Below are 14,388 nucleotides of genomic sequence, written 5' to 3'. Positions count from 1 at the left end.
CCTGGCCAGCGAGGGGAGCCGTGGGGGGCGCAGCCCGTGCGGACCCCCGGAGCCACGCAGGATGCCCCACGAAGACCCGCCATCGCTGCAGAGACCCCGCTATGGCTGTAAGTGCTCCGGGCGCGCTTGGGGAGCCCGCTCCCCGGGACTGAATAAGGGACGCTGAGGGAGCCGGGGGGCAGAGGCTGCGTGGCTGGCACAGTCGGGAGCCGGAGAGCTGAGGGCAGGGAACGGCGTCTTCCCGCCCTTCTCTTCAGATGCCTCACCCCCAGCCGGCCGCTCCCGCCATCACCTCGCAACCCTCAGCCCCGCGCGCCCGCAGCGCGGTGACTGCGCTCGGGACAGACCAGGTTGGGTTTTAGGGGTATCAGGTGAGGAGCCCGCGGAGCTCTCGGTCGATTCCAGCTCGGGCCAGGGGGTGGCGTAAGACAATCTGTTGACAGAAGGGGAGGAAAGTTTGCTGTGGTTACAGGTGGGCATCTCGGTTCAGTGCCCCGCTCCCTGCCTCGGGCAGAGTCGGCTTTTGCCGCAGGACAGGCGTCTCCGATTCTGATTCCTGGACTGCGCCTGAGTCCTAGAGCCAGTTTTAGCCCCGTGGGTGTGAATCCCCTCTTGCCCACTGCAAAAAGGGCACCTCGCGCCCCTGTCACACTCCTCCTTGCTCTTCTGGGACCCTGAGCACGCAGAAGGATTGCTGTGCTGAGGATACTCCAGCAATCCGGTCGGAACCCGCCTGACTTGAGCGAGGTGGTGTGACTACCTAGCCAGGAGCTGCCCTTGGGAAGAGCTTGCTTTGGCCGATCGTGAGTGGATGGAGCCAGATTAGCTCCAACCACGTGGCTTCATGTGCAGGGTTCAGAGTCCTAAACATGTGCCAGGAAGTATTTCCTTTAAAACAAACAGAAAGTTGGCTCTGTCTCTCCAGGGTTGGCCCTGTAGGTGAACCTTCAGCCGAGGGCCACAGGTTAATCTTTTGCCCAGGCTGGCCTTGGTGGCAAAGAAACCAGGGTTCCAGTGGTGATACCTGCACCAGTATTTTGTGTGTGTGCTTCTAGATGGTTGGGAGGACCACAGACTTGTTTAATGAAGGGGGGGGAGTAGTTAACTTGGGTTAAATTCTCCCCCTCCCTCCCAGTCTCGGAATGGAAGGTTAGTTTTCCCATGGGACCACTTTGGTGTCAGGCTGTCAGCAGGAGGAGGCCTGAGGAAATGCCATATGTATGTAGGAAATGTATTCAGCCCTTGACCTGGACCCAGGGTTTTGCAGCCTTAATTGGTTTGGAGTTGAGTAAACCACTCAGAGCTCCTTGTGTTCATCCTGAGTTTGCAGTGTCTACCTCAGGTTGGTAGAAGTATTGTACTTTCGTGTGACCGGCTCTTAACATATGGCAGCTTCACTCTGTTCCATTATAAGATGACCGCAAAGTCTGGAAACAGGCGAGTACGCATTTTAAAAACAGTTTGTTGATAGCACGTGTTTGGTGTCTTCCCTGATTAGCAAAGCATAGTGCAGACTGCAGGGAATGGGAGGCACTATGAGCATCCTTTTCGTCACACCCTGCCGGAGCCTCTGTGATGCAGGCTGATTTTCACTGAAGCAACCTGTGTTTTCCAGCACAGTCTAAAAGCAGCAGTCAAGGAGGTTTGTATCTGGCAAGCCTGAGGCCAACCAAGCAGGGCCACTTTCTGAAAATCTCTGTGCAACCTTCTCAGCCCGCGTGGTGTAAGGCGGTGGCGTGGTATCATGTTGGAACCACTTCTGGTCACCAACTCTTAGCAAGGCAAGTGCTGGCATTCGTTGGCCACTAACAGTCAAAAATGGAAAATATTTCCTATGTTTCCAAGGCTTCATTATGACCCTAAAACATTAAGGCTTTCACACAAGAGCCTGTTGTTAAAATGAACATTTTTTTGTCATTTTGAACCAGGTTCATGAATGCTGTATATTTTCGGTATATATTTTTAAAAATATCTAGTGGAATATCCCTGCATGTTAATAGGCACCTAACACTGACTATGCATGCAGAAGGGGGAGACTGATGTGACGGTGTAACTTGTGGTTATTGACTTGCTGTGCCTTCTGTCAACCTGAGCCGGAAATGGTGCTGTGACTCCTTTGCAGGAAGGCGAGGTACAGACAGCGCGGAGTTGCCCTTGCTCTGTGTGTTACTGCGCTGTGCTTTTTCTGATTGGTTTGATAAGTACAGGTTTAGTGGGGGCCTCCAACTGTAACAAACCGGCTTTCTCCCCAACATTTAAAGAACTAGCAGCAAATTGTAAATTCAGTCTCATTGCTGAACCTTCTAAGTAGAAGATGCTTGAGACTGGGCTTTGAAAACAACTTCTTGGTAGTCGGAGGTAACTGTTCTACTTGGTTTTGGTCTGGACTTTTGTTTTGTTATTGCCCTACCTCCCTGAATTGCCTTTTACTTCAGTAATTCTTATACAAAGTGACGAAATTAGCTCAGGGCTGTTATGGTCTCTTTTCTTTCCACCAGGATGAGTGTCTGTAAAATACCACATAATGAATCGCACTTGAGGGATTTCTCAATGAGTTCTCCATGAGGCTCCAAGCCTTCTCAGATTTCTGACAGCTGAGCGATGGCCGAAGTCTTTCTGATTTGCAGGAGCTTGGAGTTAAAATAAAATAGATGCTTTCCCTTTATTTCCTAGTGTTGGCCACATCTTCCTGCAGCCTTTGAAGTTATTTTGTGTGATATTAATAGTTACAGAACAAAGCTGAGTGTCAACATAAAGATGCACAGTATCTTTCTAAACTGAAAAGCAAGTTTAAATAGCACTTATATCCGCACATGATTTATAAGGAACTTCCGTGCCATTGCAATGAACTATAATGTATTTGCTAAATAAATTTTGAAAACAGATCACCGTGATTCAAAGGTTTTTTTTCCCTGTTACTTTTATAAGGGACTTACGTGCCGTTGCAATGAACTATAATGTATTTGCTAAATAAATTTTGAAAACAGATCACCACCGTGATTCAAAGGGTTTTTTTCCCCGTTACTTTTGAGTTAAAAAGACCAGTAAGAACAAAAGAGGGGTTTGGTGACTAGACAGATAGATGATTTATTTCTTCATTACCAATCATCTAATCAGCAGTGAAGTTCCTGCTGCGGATCACTAGTTGTTCATGCTGCTAGAACTGCGGTTTTCTACTCTCTGCAAAACTGAGATCCTTCCTTTCATGAGACATAATGCAAAAGTGATAGCGATCAACATTTCATTGTTTCCTTCTTTTAAAAAATGCAACAGAATTCCAGTCTGTGTGTGCACGTGCATGCACGTGTGTGTGAGAACTGAGGGGGGAGTTCTGGCTGATGCTGTAGTGTTTGAATAATGCTCTTGTCTGAATGATGAGGTTTTTAGATATCTGGTGACTGGAGCACTGGGTGTTGGGAGTACTAGGGGAGGGCGACACAACTGAACTTCTCATCCCTTTCCAATTACCAACCTGAAATGAAGACATTTAAGTTCCAAACTAGTAAAACCCAGGTGTGTAAAGCAGGATTGATGACATCTGTATTTGATGTAGCTCGGTGTGAACATTCTGTCTGTGATTTCATTTGAACCACCAACCGCAGCAGGCAATGCTGCCCGTGATGTTCTCTTTAGTAGACAGAAAGTCAGAGCCACTCCTTCATGTGCGAGCGTTTTAGTTAAGCGTTTCAAAAGGATCTTTAAGGTCAACAGCTAAAGTGTTATTTTAGTATGCTTTTAACTTTAATTACACATACTGTTAGCCAAAATGACTTGTTTGGGAGACTTTAAGCTTGTAATACTGAGTTTGTTTTAGAAGTTAGTGTTGTTTAGGGTGTTAAGTATCCCCCTTTTCTCTAGTGAACCATTGCTTTGCTGTTGCCCTTACCCTCCAAGTCCACAAGCTTTCGACAGCTCCTGTGATGTAAAAAGCTAGTACACAGACAGACCGGATGCTTACTGCATCTTCATGGGAACCAACAGAGAAATAACGGCTACTCGGTTCTGCTTTATAGGATCAGGTAAGTCCCACCGGGCAGACGGGTCAAGTGGGTACCTGTGAGGTAGCTTAGCAAGTGTGGGAGCTTGTGCATGCTGCTGTTCTCATCTGCTCGTTGGTGCCTTCGAAGGGCCAGTGGTTTTCTCCTAGCACAAAGAAGTTGAAGTCCAGGCCAGCAGGTGGCATGGTGGTTGGGGCACCAGACGCGCACATGGCTGACCATGGTTTGAGTCCCAAAGCTAGTGGCTTGCTTTCTCACTTTCCCTTTTTCTTTCTGTTCAGATTTAAAACATAATAATAATAAATAAAATAAAACGATTTTTTTTTTCAAAAGCTGAAATCCTAGGCCACACAGCTAGCTGGTGATTAGGGAACTTGGAGGCAGTCCTGTCGGACTCAGAGACTTTTTCTCACCAGCTATTATCTGTTTGCCTCCCCTGGAGGATAGGGGGTTCACACCTTCTTTCTTTATCAGGTGTCGTCATGGTTTTCTAAGCACAGAAATCCGTAGTCATTCAGATAGTGTACTCTTTATAAAGTATTGAGTTGTCTGAAGGGTCATGATGCATTTTGCAAAGAAAAATATAGAAAACGTCATGACTTCTTTTCCGATGACCCGATAGGTGATGGTATTCTGTAGAGGTGATTTGTCACTTTATCTACCCCCCCTCCGCCCCCCAAAAAAGTACAGACTACATGGTTTTTTTCTAGAGTTCATCCAGCCTTCTTCAAAAGAGAAAATGTATCTGTAGAGACATTTGTCTCTCACTTAGAGGCACTGAAATGAAAGGAAAGCTTTTCCATAATATAGTAGCATGCACCAATGATCCCAATAGGGTACTTTGTGAAACACACCTTATTACATGGAGCAGCCATGCCCTAAAGTCTAGGGTTGCTGAGCAATCGGCAGAAACTCGTAGCGAATGATCAGGGAGCTGGTATTTTTCCCTTTCCCACTCTATTCTGTTTTCCCCTTGAGAGGCAGTATGAGGTTACTGAAATGGCAAAAGCTTTGGAATTCATAGATGTAGGTTTGAGTTTTGACTTCCATAGCTTTGGGGCTTGCTGTACCCCCTGAGGTGTGTGTACAGGTTATACCTATAAAGGTGGCTGCTGTGATTCCTGCACACGGTGCTAAACAAATTGTGGTTTTCTCAACCAGTTGAGCACCTGATACGTTCAAAGTATTGCGTAGGAAGGAAACCACGACTAAGCTAGTTACACTTTGTGAAGACTCTGGGAGGAGGAGTGATGCTTCTACCTTTACCAGTGCACTTCCAGGCTCTGTTTGCTGTGTGCGTGGTTTGGTGGGATTGACAGGACATTTGAAGAGCTGCTGAGGAAGGAAGATACTGCTGGAAGGGGACAGGGAGTCCTTTATTTATAGGGCAGTTTAAGCTGCCTTGAGAGTTATTTGATCCAACCCTTCACTGAAGTATCTTCTTGTTCACTGAGATTTTTTTGTTTGTTTTTTAAAAATCATTTTCATTAGCTGTTCATGGGTGAGTGGCGCAGTGAGGTGAGGAGCTGGGACAAGGCCAGATGTGGCTGGATCACGTGGTGTGAGGAACTGTGAGGACGGCAGGCAGGCCGGCCAGCGGTGGGGGTGCAGACGTGGGGCCCTCTCTCCTGGCTGTGCGCAGTCCCTTTGCCGTGCGTATTGGGGAAGGTCTTTGGATGGGCGGCTCTGTCAGATGGTTTTGCTTGGGATAGGCAAATTCTTTGAGAACAGATTGAAAAAAAAAAAAAAGGTGAAGTTAGAGTGGGGCAAGGATATTGACCACTATACGATCTGGCAGGTAGGGTTTCCCTCACCTGTTTTCCTCATTCTCTCCTTTACTGGTGGCAAATCTGAGGGATAGGGTTTCTCTCGCCTCCCCTCATTTTTTTCCTTGTGGCAATTTTCACCTCCCAAATTTCACTGGAGATTTAATGACCTCCTCCACTGACCAACATCCCAGTTTTGCTGAAAAATGACTTAGACCATGTTTCTGGTTTATTAGTGGTTGACTATGGCACTTTTAGATAGACTCCTTTTTGCAGAAAGTGTGTAAGATTTTACTAAACTCTAACTGGACTCTCCTTTAATTTTACAATCATGGGTCACATATGGTGCTTTTTTTTTTTTCATTTTCTTTTTTTGGAGAGGTTTTTGCTATAGGGTGCATGCGCTCGCCAGAATGACAGAAAGAGACAGAGAGACAGAAAGCGAGAAATCACCCTCCGGAGGGGAGGATGGCCATGCCACAATCCCTTCTCCTCCATTCTCCTCTTGGGATCTTGGGCACGCACGCACACACACCCGGTGTGAGTATAAGCCACCGGGTCCGGGACTCGAACTGCGGCTGATTACATGGGAGTCCAGCAACATAGCCATTATGCTAATCGCTGGTCCCCATGTGATTTTTCAAAGAGCAGTTCCTGGGGCAACAATGGTGATGGAGATCATTTGAGAACTTGCTGGAAATCCAGCTGCCCAGGTCCCAGCAGACCTCCTGACCCTGGGGTTAGGGTCCAGCAGTCTGAATTTAACAAGCCTTCCAGGTGATTGTAAGGCACCAGAGCAAGCATCAGAAGCATGAAAAGACATTTCTAATAGGAAATTACTCTCTTCACCGTGTTTGCAGGTTTTTGTCAAATAAATGAAAACACATGGCAGGTTCTAGACTGCTTTATTTATATATTCCTCGTGTGTTTGATTCGAGCACACACACGCACCACATACAAACCCTGGCATTGATTCCCCTACAGGTTCATGCTTATTTTATAAAATTTATTTTGCTGTGGCTTAAAGGCTGCTTCTCTCTTGTGGGAAGCAAATGTGATTTGGAAGGACAAGTCTAAATTCTCCACCGACGAAGGATTCCCAGGTGGATATGGTGGTTTCGGGAGCCCTCGGGGAGGTGGAGTGAGCTGGGGAACCTTTTTCTTTGGTGGAAGGGAGGCCCTAAACCTGGCAATCTGGGCTTCTAATCCTTGGTTAGGGGTAGACAAGCTAGACAGTAAGGATCGAAAGGTTTTTTGTTTGTTTGTTTGTTTTTAATTTGCCATAGGGTGCATGTGCTTGCTGGACAGAGAGGGAGAGGGAGAAAGCATCCACCCCTTGGGGGGTGGCTCTGTCACTATCCTTTCTCTTCTGTTATCCTCTTGGGATTCTGGGCATGTAGTCACATGTGCCTGGCTTGTTTGTGAAACTGTCTGGTCTGGGACTCAAACTATGTAGTCAGCTTTGTGGGATCCATTCACTTCACCACCATGGCATTGGCTAGCTGGCCCTTTTTCCCTTCCCTTCCCTTCCCTTCCCTTCCCTTCCCTTCCCTTCCCTTCCCTTTCCTTTCCTTTCCTTTCCTTTCCTTGCCTTCCTTCCTCTTTCTCTCTTTCTTTTTTTTTTTTTTTAAAGGTTTTTACCATAGGGCATATGTGTTTGCTGGAGATAGAGAGAAACAAAGTGACACATAGGAGAGGGAAAGTGAGAAATCATTCCCCAGGGGGATGGCCCCTCTGCAATCTCTTCTCCATTTTCTTCCTAGGACTTTTTTTTTTTCTTTCTTTCTTTACTTGAATGATTTTATTTAACTTTTTATTTATTTATTTATTTTTAATTTTGACCAGAGAGGGACAGAGTGAGGGAGAGAGGGAGGGAAAGTCAGAAAGCAAGCTGCCAGGTCTGGGGCTTGATAGCCACAAGGAACCATATCACACCTGATTTTGTACAGAATACAAAACACTGTATCCCTGGGGACTTTTTGCTATAGGGTGTGTGTGTTCGCTGGAGAGATGGAGAGACAGAAAGCAAGAAATCACCTCCCCCAAGGGGGCGGCCATACTGCAATCCCTTCTTTCCATTCTCCTTTCGGGATTTTGGACACATGTGCACACGTGCCTGGCGTGAGTTTTCAGCTGCCAAGTCTGGAACTTGAGCTGCGGTCAATTATGTGCGAGTCCGGCAGCATAACCATTATGCCACCTGCTGTCCCCCAGCTGGTCTTTATTTAAGGTTTATTTCTTTCTTTCATGAAAGTGAGAGTGAAACGGAGAGAAAAACAAAGCATCTTCAACATGTCTAACTCTGGTTTCCCCAGCCTTCCTGGCCAGTCAGGATCACGGGGACGCGTGCCCTCTGTGTGCAGGCGGACCGGGAACAGGACCTGCAGTCTCCCAGATGAATCCAACATGACTTCAACATCACATTAGTGTGTGGCCCTGAGTTGTCCTTGAGAAAAGTCCTCATTTTTCCCCTCAGGACAGCTTAAAGTGTTTGATTCATTTATTCAATCACAATTTTTTAAAGAATTATTTTATTTAACTTTATTTATTTATTTAAATTTGACCTGAGAGGGACAGAGAGAGACAGAAAATGAGAAAGCAAGCCACCAGGTTCGGGACTCAAGCCATGGTCGGCCATGTGGGAGTCCAGCACCTTTAATCACCATACCACCTGCCGGCCTCTCAATCACAATTTTCTAACTGTTGGATATCTTAGCAGAGGTATTATTAAATAGGTATAAGTGCATCCAAGTCATCCCCCTTGCAGGGAAGGTGAGGTATGTTTGTTTTGCTACTGATAAGAGAGAGGAGGATGTTCTTATTTATTTTTTGCTTGAGATCTCCAGAGAAGACTTAATTGTTCTCCTTTTTCCATTACTAGTGTGTCTTGGATGGAAGACATTTTTATATCATTTAAAAAAAATTAAGGTAGATTAGTTCCTGATCATTTTGTCTGTACTCTCATATCTTACTGGCAGCGTGATCCAATTAAGTAATGTTACCGTATTTCCAGTAGTCATCTCTATAGAAACAGACAATTTCCATGGAATTGAAACAACGTATGTATTTCTAATAGGAAGTACAGAATGTTCATGGACAATACATATTATGGATTTTGAAATTTGTACTAGAATAAAATCATACTTTAATTCCATTTTCTGTGATGTTTTGAAGTCTGCTTGTGCTTAAATAGTGTTTAGGTTCGTTTTCTATTGGTAGTTTGTAGCTGGGTATTCTGGCACCTAGAAGACACTCAGTAAGTATTTGCTGCTGTGACAGGTTTTGCTTGGTATGTCTGTGCTATACTGTTTGTCTAAATGAGTAACTTATTTCCATTATCTGTCAGCTTAGAGGTAATCTCAACTGTTGTCAAGTACCAGGCAAACATGAGTTTAGGTTCACTTTTAGCGCCTATGGAACCTGGGCAGGTTATTTCAGTTTCTCCATGCCTCAAGTTTCCTCACCTGCAAACCTGGGTGGGAAAGTGCATACTGAGAGATTAAATGATGTGCAACCCAAGGAAATGCGCATGCTTGGACGTGCCTCTGCTGAGTCCACACTGGGATGGGGGGTTGAGGCTGGCAATGGCTGGACCACCTTCATCCACTGCTGCCCTTGTTTGTCTCTCCACCTCCTAGGACTCTTCCCACTCCAAAAGAAAGTGGATTTCAAATCTTAGCCCCATTTTCCTTTGAGAGTAAGAAAAGTAAGTCATCCATAAGGAAATAGAGTATCGACTTTGGTGGGGATCAAATAAATCCTGTATATATACTTTATTTTTTTTATTTTTTTTACAGATTTTTTCTGTAGGATGCATGAAGTTTAGGACGGCAATTCGGTGTTCTATTCTGCTGGTGGAGACCATTTCTTTACAAAGTCAAGATACTATGGCTTGGATTCTTAGGAAAAGTAGAGGAAGGGTGGGAGAGTGCAGCGAGGATCACCTGGCCCTTGAGAAGATTTCCCAGGATTGTTGGGTGTCCTCCTCGTAGGTTGCCTGCACATCCTTTCCTGTCACCCATGCCATCGTAGTGTCGCATCTTGGTTTAGAATCTGCTGGTTCATAGTTATTGCCAAGTGTAAGTCAGTTTATGGAAGCAAAACTACCTCTGGAGTCAGAAGGAGCTGAAAGACTGAAGAGTGAGGCAGACAAGTCCAGTTTGTGAGTTAAGAGTTTGGGGTTAGGGTTGGGGTTGGGGTTAGGGAACAAGAAAGAGTTTAGTAAGGGAACTTACGACAGAAGTGAAGCCTTGGGCTGCTGCAAGATGAGATTTCTGTACCCCGCATCCCCAAGGTATATGCTCATAGAGCTTGTCCGGGAGGGGCTGTGAAAGGGAGTACAAACGGGGAGGTATTTGAGGAATGTATGGAGTGGTTTCAAATGTCAACACCGTAGTGGAACTATGACCAGGGACCCGCCACTCCCCTGGATAAGGATGAGAGGTGTGTTTACTCAAACAGCTTAGGCTATTTTCCAGCCTTGGGAGAGTACCCAAGGAGCTTGGGGATGCGCAGGGGTCAGGTCAGTCAAGATGGCAGAGTAGGTTGAAGAGGGAGAAACTTTGGTTCCTCCACAACCATTGTCAACCCAGCTGCCCGTTAGAAATTCCAGGGGAGCTTTACAAAGAAAACACTGAGTCCCTAGATACCATACCTCATTTGTGCTGTGCATTTGCTATGGAGTAGAGCTCTGGCATAGGTGTTTTTATTTTGTCTTTTTTGGTTTTTCCTTTTTAAAATTAAAAATATTTTGAACCTTCAAAACTTCAAAGAAGATACGGTGACCATCCACTCCTTTCACTTAGCCTCACCCAGCAGAGTGTCTTCCCACTCCATTCCTTCTGCAGAGGTGGCGGCAGCTCGCCCCTCACTGCTTCAGTGCATATCGCACATGCCAAGACGAGGAGCTTCTCCCACGGCCCCATCCTCACACCACCACTGCGGTGTGGTCAGTCCTGTTGCCCAGCGTAAGCTCTCCTCTGAGAGTCCTCATTGCACTGACAGCCCTCGAGCTTCCAGCCAGATTGGTCACCTCGCCTTTGGCTGCGGTTCCTCCATGCTCCTCCCTGGGCCGGAGCAGTGCTTCCTCCTCCCTAAGTTCAATGACATCGACTCCACGGAGGGTCCAGGCTAGTTTCCTGGCATGAATGCTTCATGAGTGACCCTGTCTCCTCCAGGTGCATAGCGTCAGGGGCCATAGTATCTAGCCTCCCACTATTGGTGATAAAGTCATATTTTTATAAACCTTCCTAGGAGATACCAATGTGCAGTCAAGATTTGAAATTTCTTGAGTTAATCCCCTTTCACTGTGAGTATGTGTGTGTATGTGTTTAAAGTTTATTTATTTCTTCCATGAGAGAATAAAGAGACAGTGCCCACAATAGAGTCTTTCTGCCGTTATCCACTCCCTTCCTCAGACAGCTCAGATCACGGGTGTGTACGTGTACATACCCAACTTGTACAGGAAGGCCACAGGGTACAAAATGAGGACCTTTCCAGGTAGGTCCAGTTGTGTAACTGCTGGACCACCGTCTGGCCCCATGTGTGTACAAGCACATGTTTTATTGTGGTAACATACATGTAACATAAATTACCTTTTTAACTCTTTTTCAGTGGACAGTTCTGTGGTGTGAAGTATATTCATACTATGTGTAACCGTCACCATGAGCCCTCTCTAGCACTTCATCTTCCCTATGTGAAACTCTATACTCATTAAATTCATGCCAGGAAACTCTCTATTTCCTCTGGCACCCTGTGCTACCATTCTCTTTTCCATTTCTATGAACTCGACTGCTCTTAGTACCTCATAGAAGAGGAATTATGCAATACGTGCCCTCCTAGGTCCGGCTTATTTCAGTTAGAGCAATGCTTTCAAGGTTCTTCCATGTTGTACCACATGTTAGTTTTTTTCTTCCCTTTCTTTTAAAAAAAATAACTATTTAATTTTATTATTAGTAGTAGTAGGATTTTTACATTTGCTATAGGGATGCGCATTCACCAAAGAGAGAGTGGGAGAGAGAGAGAGAAGAAGTGAGACAGCAAGCCTCCATGTTCGAGACTCGAACCTCTTCTGGCCATGTGGGAGTCCAGCACCATAACCACAACACTACCTGCTGACCCTTTCCTCCCTTTTAAAAGCTGAATAATATTCCATTGTATATCTGTGTTACATTTAGTTTACCCAATCTTCCATCAATGGAGACTTGGGTTGCTCCACCTTTTGGCTGTTATAAATGATGCTATGAATATAGGCATACAAATATCTATTCAAGTCTCTGCTTTCACTTCTTTTGGGCATGTACCCAGAAGTGAAACTGCTAGATCATATGGTAATTCTATGTTTAATGTTTGGATAACTGCCATACACTTCTCACTTTTCAATGGAGTGCATTGATGCATCCTTGGAAGAGTGAAGTATCTTTGAGCTCAAGGAAGAATGTAATTAGAATGCAGGCCTTTAGTCTTCTGTTCCGATGACCTCCTGGGAGGCCATGTGTAGATCTGTTCATACCTTTTCTTCGTAGAGGATCAGGAACAATGGGTAGGAAATCCAGCTGTGGCAAAATTTAACTTTTTGATGTCATGTGGTATGAGAGACAAGGATTAGAGTGTAGTTTTTCATTTCAATTATGTATAACTTTTTAAAGAGTTGTAGATTTTGAGTGGTAATTTAATAGTATAGTACATAGACAACAGGTTGCCTTTGGCGTCCAAGTAGTATAAAGTGAAGAAACAGGCTGACTGGAACATACGGGATTTAAAAAATAGAATAATGTTTTAGTTGGTTAACCAGGTTTTTCCAAATACTGACTGTGTAACCTTGGGCACACGATCTTAACTGCCCTACTCGTGTAGCTCAGCTATAAATGGGAATGATAATTATATTTGGAATTGGGAGCCAGCCAGACATGGTGGCTAAGGCAGCCGGATCTCATATGCTGACCACACTGTTCAAGTCCCAGACCTGGAAGCTTGAAAAACACTCAGGGCACATGTACATTTGTGCCGGAGTCCCAAGAGGAGAGTGGAGAAGAAGGGACTGTGGCATGGTCTCTCTCTGTCCCCTCTTTCTCTCTTCAGTGGGCACACACCCTAGAGCAAATTAAAGAAAAAATAAAAGGAAAAAAATTATAATCAGAATTGAATGGATTGACCTATCTGAAGACTTGGTACCTGTACACAGAAGGCACTCATTCAGTGCAAGCTATTAATAATAATATAATATTGCCCACTGATTTCAAAGATCTTCGATAATCCTAATTATCCCCAAAAGCTGATATTTAAAAAAATTAATTACTATTATTTTATTAGACTTGGGCTCTCGGCTGTCTTGGGACCGACAGCCTGAGGCTCTGGAAAGGTAGTTCAGACCCAGGAGGAACCTGTGAGAGCGGGGCTGAGGGATAGCTGAGCTTAACGTACGGGCAGACCGTGTCCTCGGGGTGCGTGTCAGCATTCCGTCTATTGCCGAGGCCATGTGATCCAGAGTAAGCACATGTGTTCAAAGGATTCTGGCATCATCATGCCTTAGAAGATGTATCCAGGACTAGGCACCCTGCTGGTTTCGAAGGTTAATCATTCCACTCCCTAGTTGTGAGGGAGCCGAGGATTATAAGATCAACAGTCTAATTCCATGTAACTAAATTGTAGTCTCTTAATGACTAGCGTGGAGCTTGTACTAAGTGCAATGTGTGGTGTTTCCAGGATTATTAGACAGGATAAAATGTTGGCTCTGCAGAAGAGCTAAGTAAGTTTCAAAACTCAGAAAACCCTGATCTTAAACCTGTATCGTGGGTCTGTCTCTGGTTCCCCTGTCCAGCCTGGGGAGATTGTTTTTCACATCTGGAGGATGGGACAGGACCAGGAGGTGTGTACTCAGTTCAAAGAAGGGGATACTGTTGTTGTTTACTCTTTTGTCTGTTTAATGTTAATGATGCTGATAATAACAAATGCATTTAGTGCACATATGTGCCATTTAATGTTTTAAGCACTTTTTATTAATCACCTATGTTATTCCTCATAATCCTCTGGGGTTGGTAACATTATCCCGCCTTTACAAATGGGGAAACTGGGGTAGAGAACCATTAGGTAACTTGCCAAAGGTTTAGCTAGTGAATGGCAGAGCCAAGATTTGAACCTAGGCAATGTGAAACCAAGTTGTGTACCTGCCACATCTCTTTTTTTTGGGAGAGGTTTTTGCTATAGGGCATGTGTGCTTGCTATAGAGACAGAGAGAAACAGAGACAAAAAGCAAGAAATCACCCTCAGAGGGGATGGCCACACTGCAATCCCATCTCCTCCATTCTCCTCTTGGGATCTTGGGTGTGCATGCACATGCGCCCAGCTCAGTTTAAGCCACCAGGTCCGGGACTCGAACTGTGGTCGACTACATAGGAGTCCAGCGACATAGCCATTCCACTACCACATCTCTTAAACACAAGTTAAAAATTCAACTTTTGGGGACCTGCAGATGGTATAGCAGTTATGTTGCTGGACTCGCACAGGGCCGGCTGCCGTTTGAGTCCTGGACCCTGTGTCTTGAAAATCACATGGGTGCGAGTATGTGGGAGCCCAAAATTCTGGGAGGAAAATGGGGGAGAAGGGATTGCAGCATGGCCATCCCC

General features: G+C 45.2%; 1 protein-coding gene across 1 annotated transcript in view; it reads left to right on the top strand.

Annotated features, from left to right (window-relative positions):
• Nucleotides 1-6: 6 nt before the first annotated feature.
• Nucleotides 7-14,388, top strand: part of IQGAP2 (IQ motif containing GTPase activating protein 2) — a gene marked incomplete at its 3' end in the record, with an annotated part of 303,633 nt that continues 289,251 nt past the window's right edge. The window contains 1 exon segment of the mRNA XM_014583916.1: nt 7-107. Coding sequence (XP_014439402.1) covers nt 62-107 — 46 coding nt within the window.

This window comes from Tupaia chinensis, unplaced genomic scaffold (genome assembly GCF_000334495.1).
Source record: "Tupaia chinensis unplaced genomic scaffold, TupChi_1.0 Scaffold145093_1, whole genome shotgun sequence".
Taxonomy (NCBI): Eukaryota; Metazoa; Chordata; class Mammalia; order Scandentia; family Tupaiidae; genus Tupaia; species Tupaia belangeri.
Note: the sequence above shows the minus strand (reverse complement) of the source record. Positions and strands in the feature narration are given on the sequence as shown.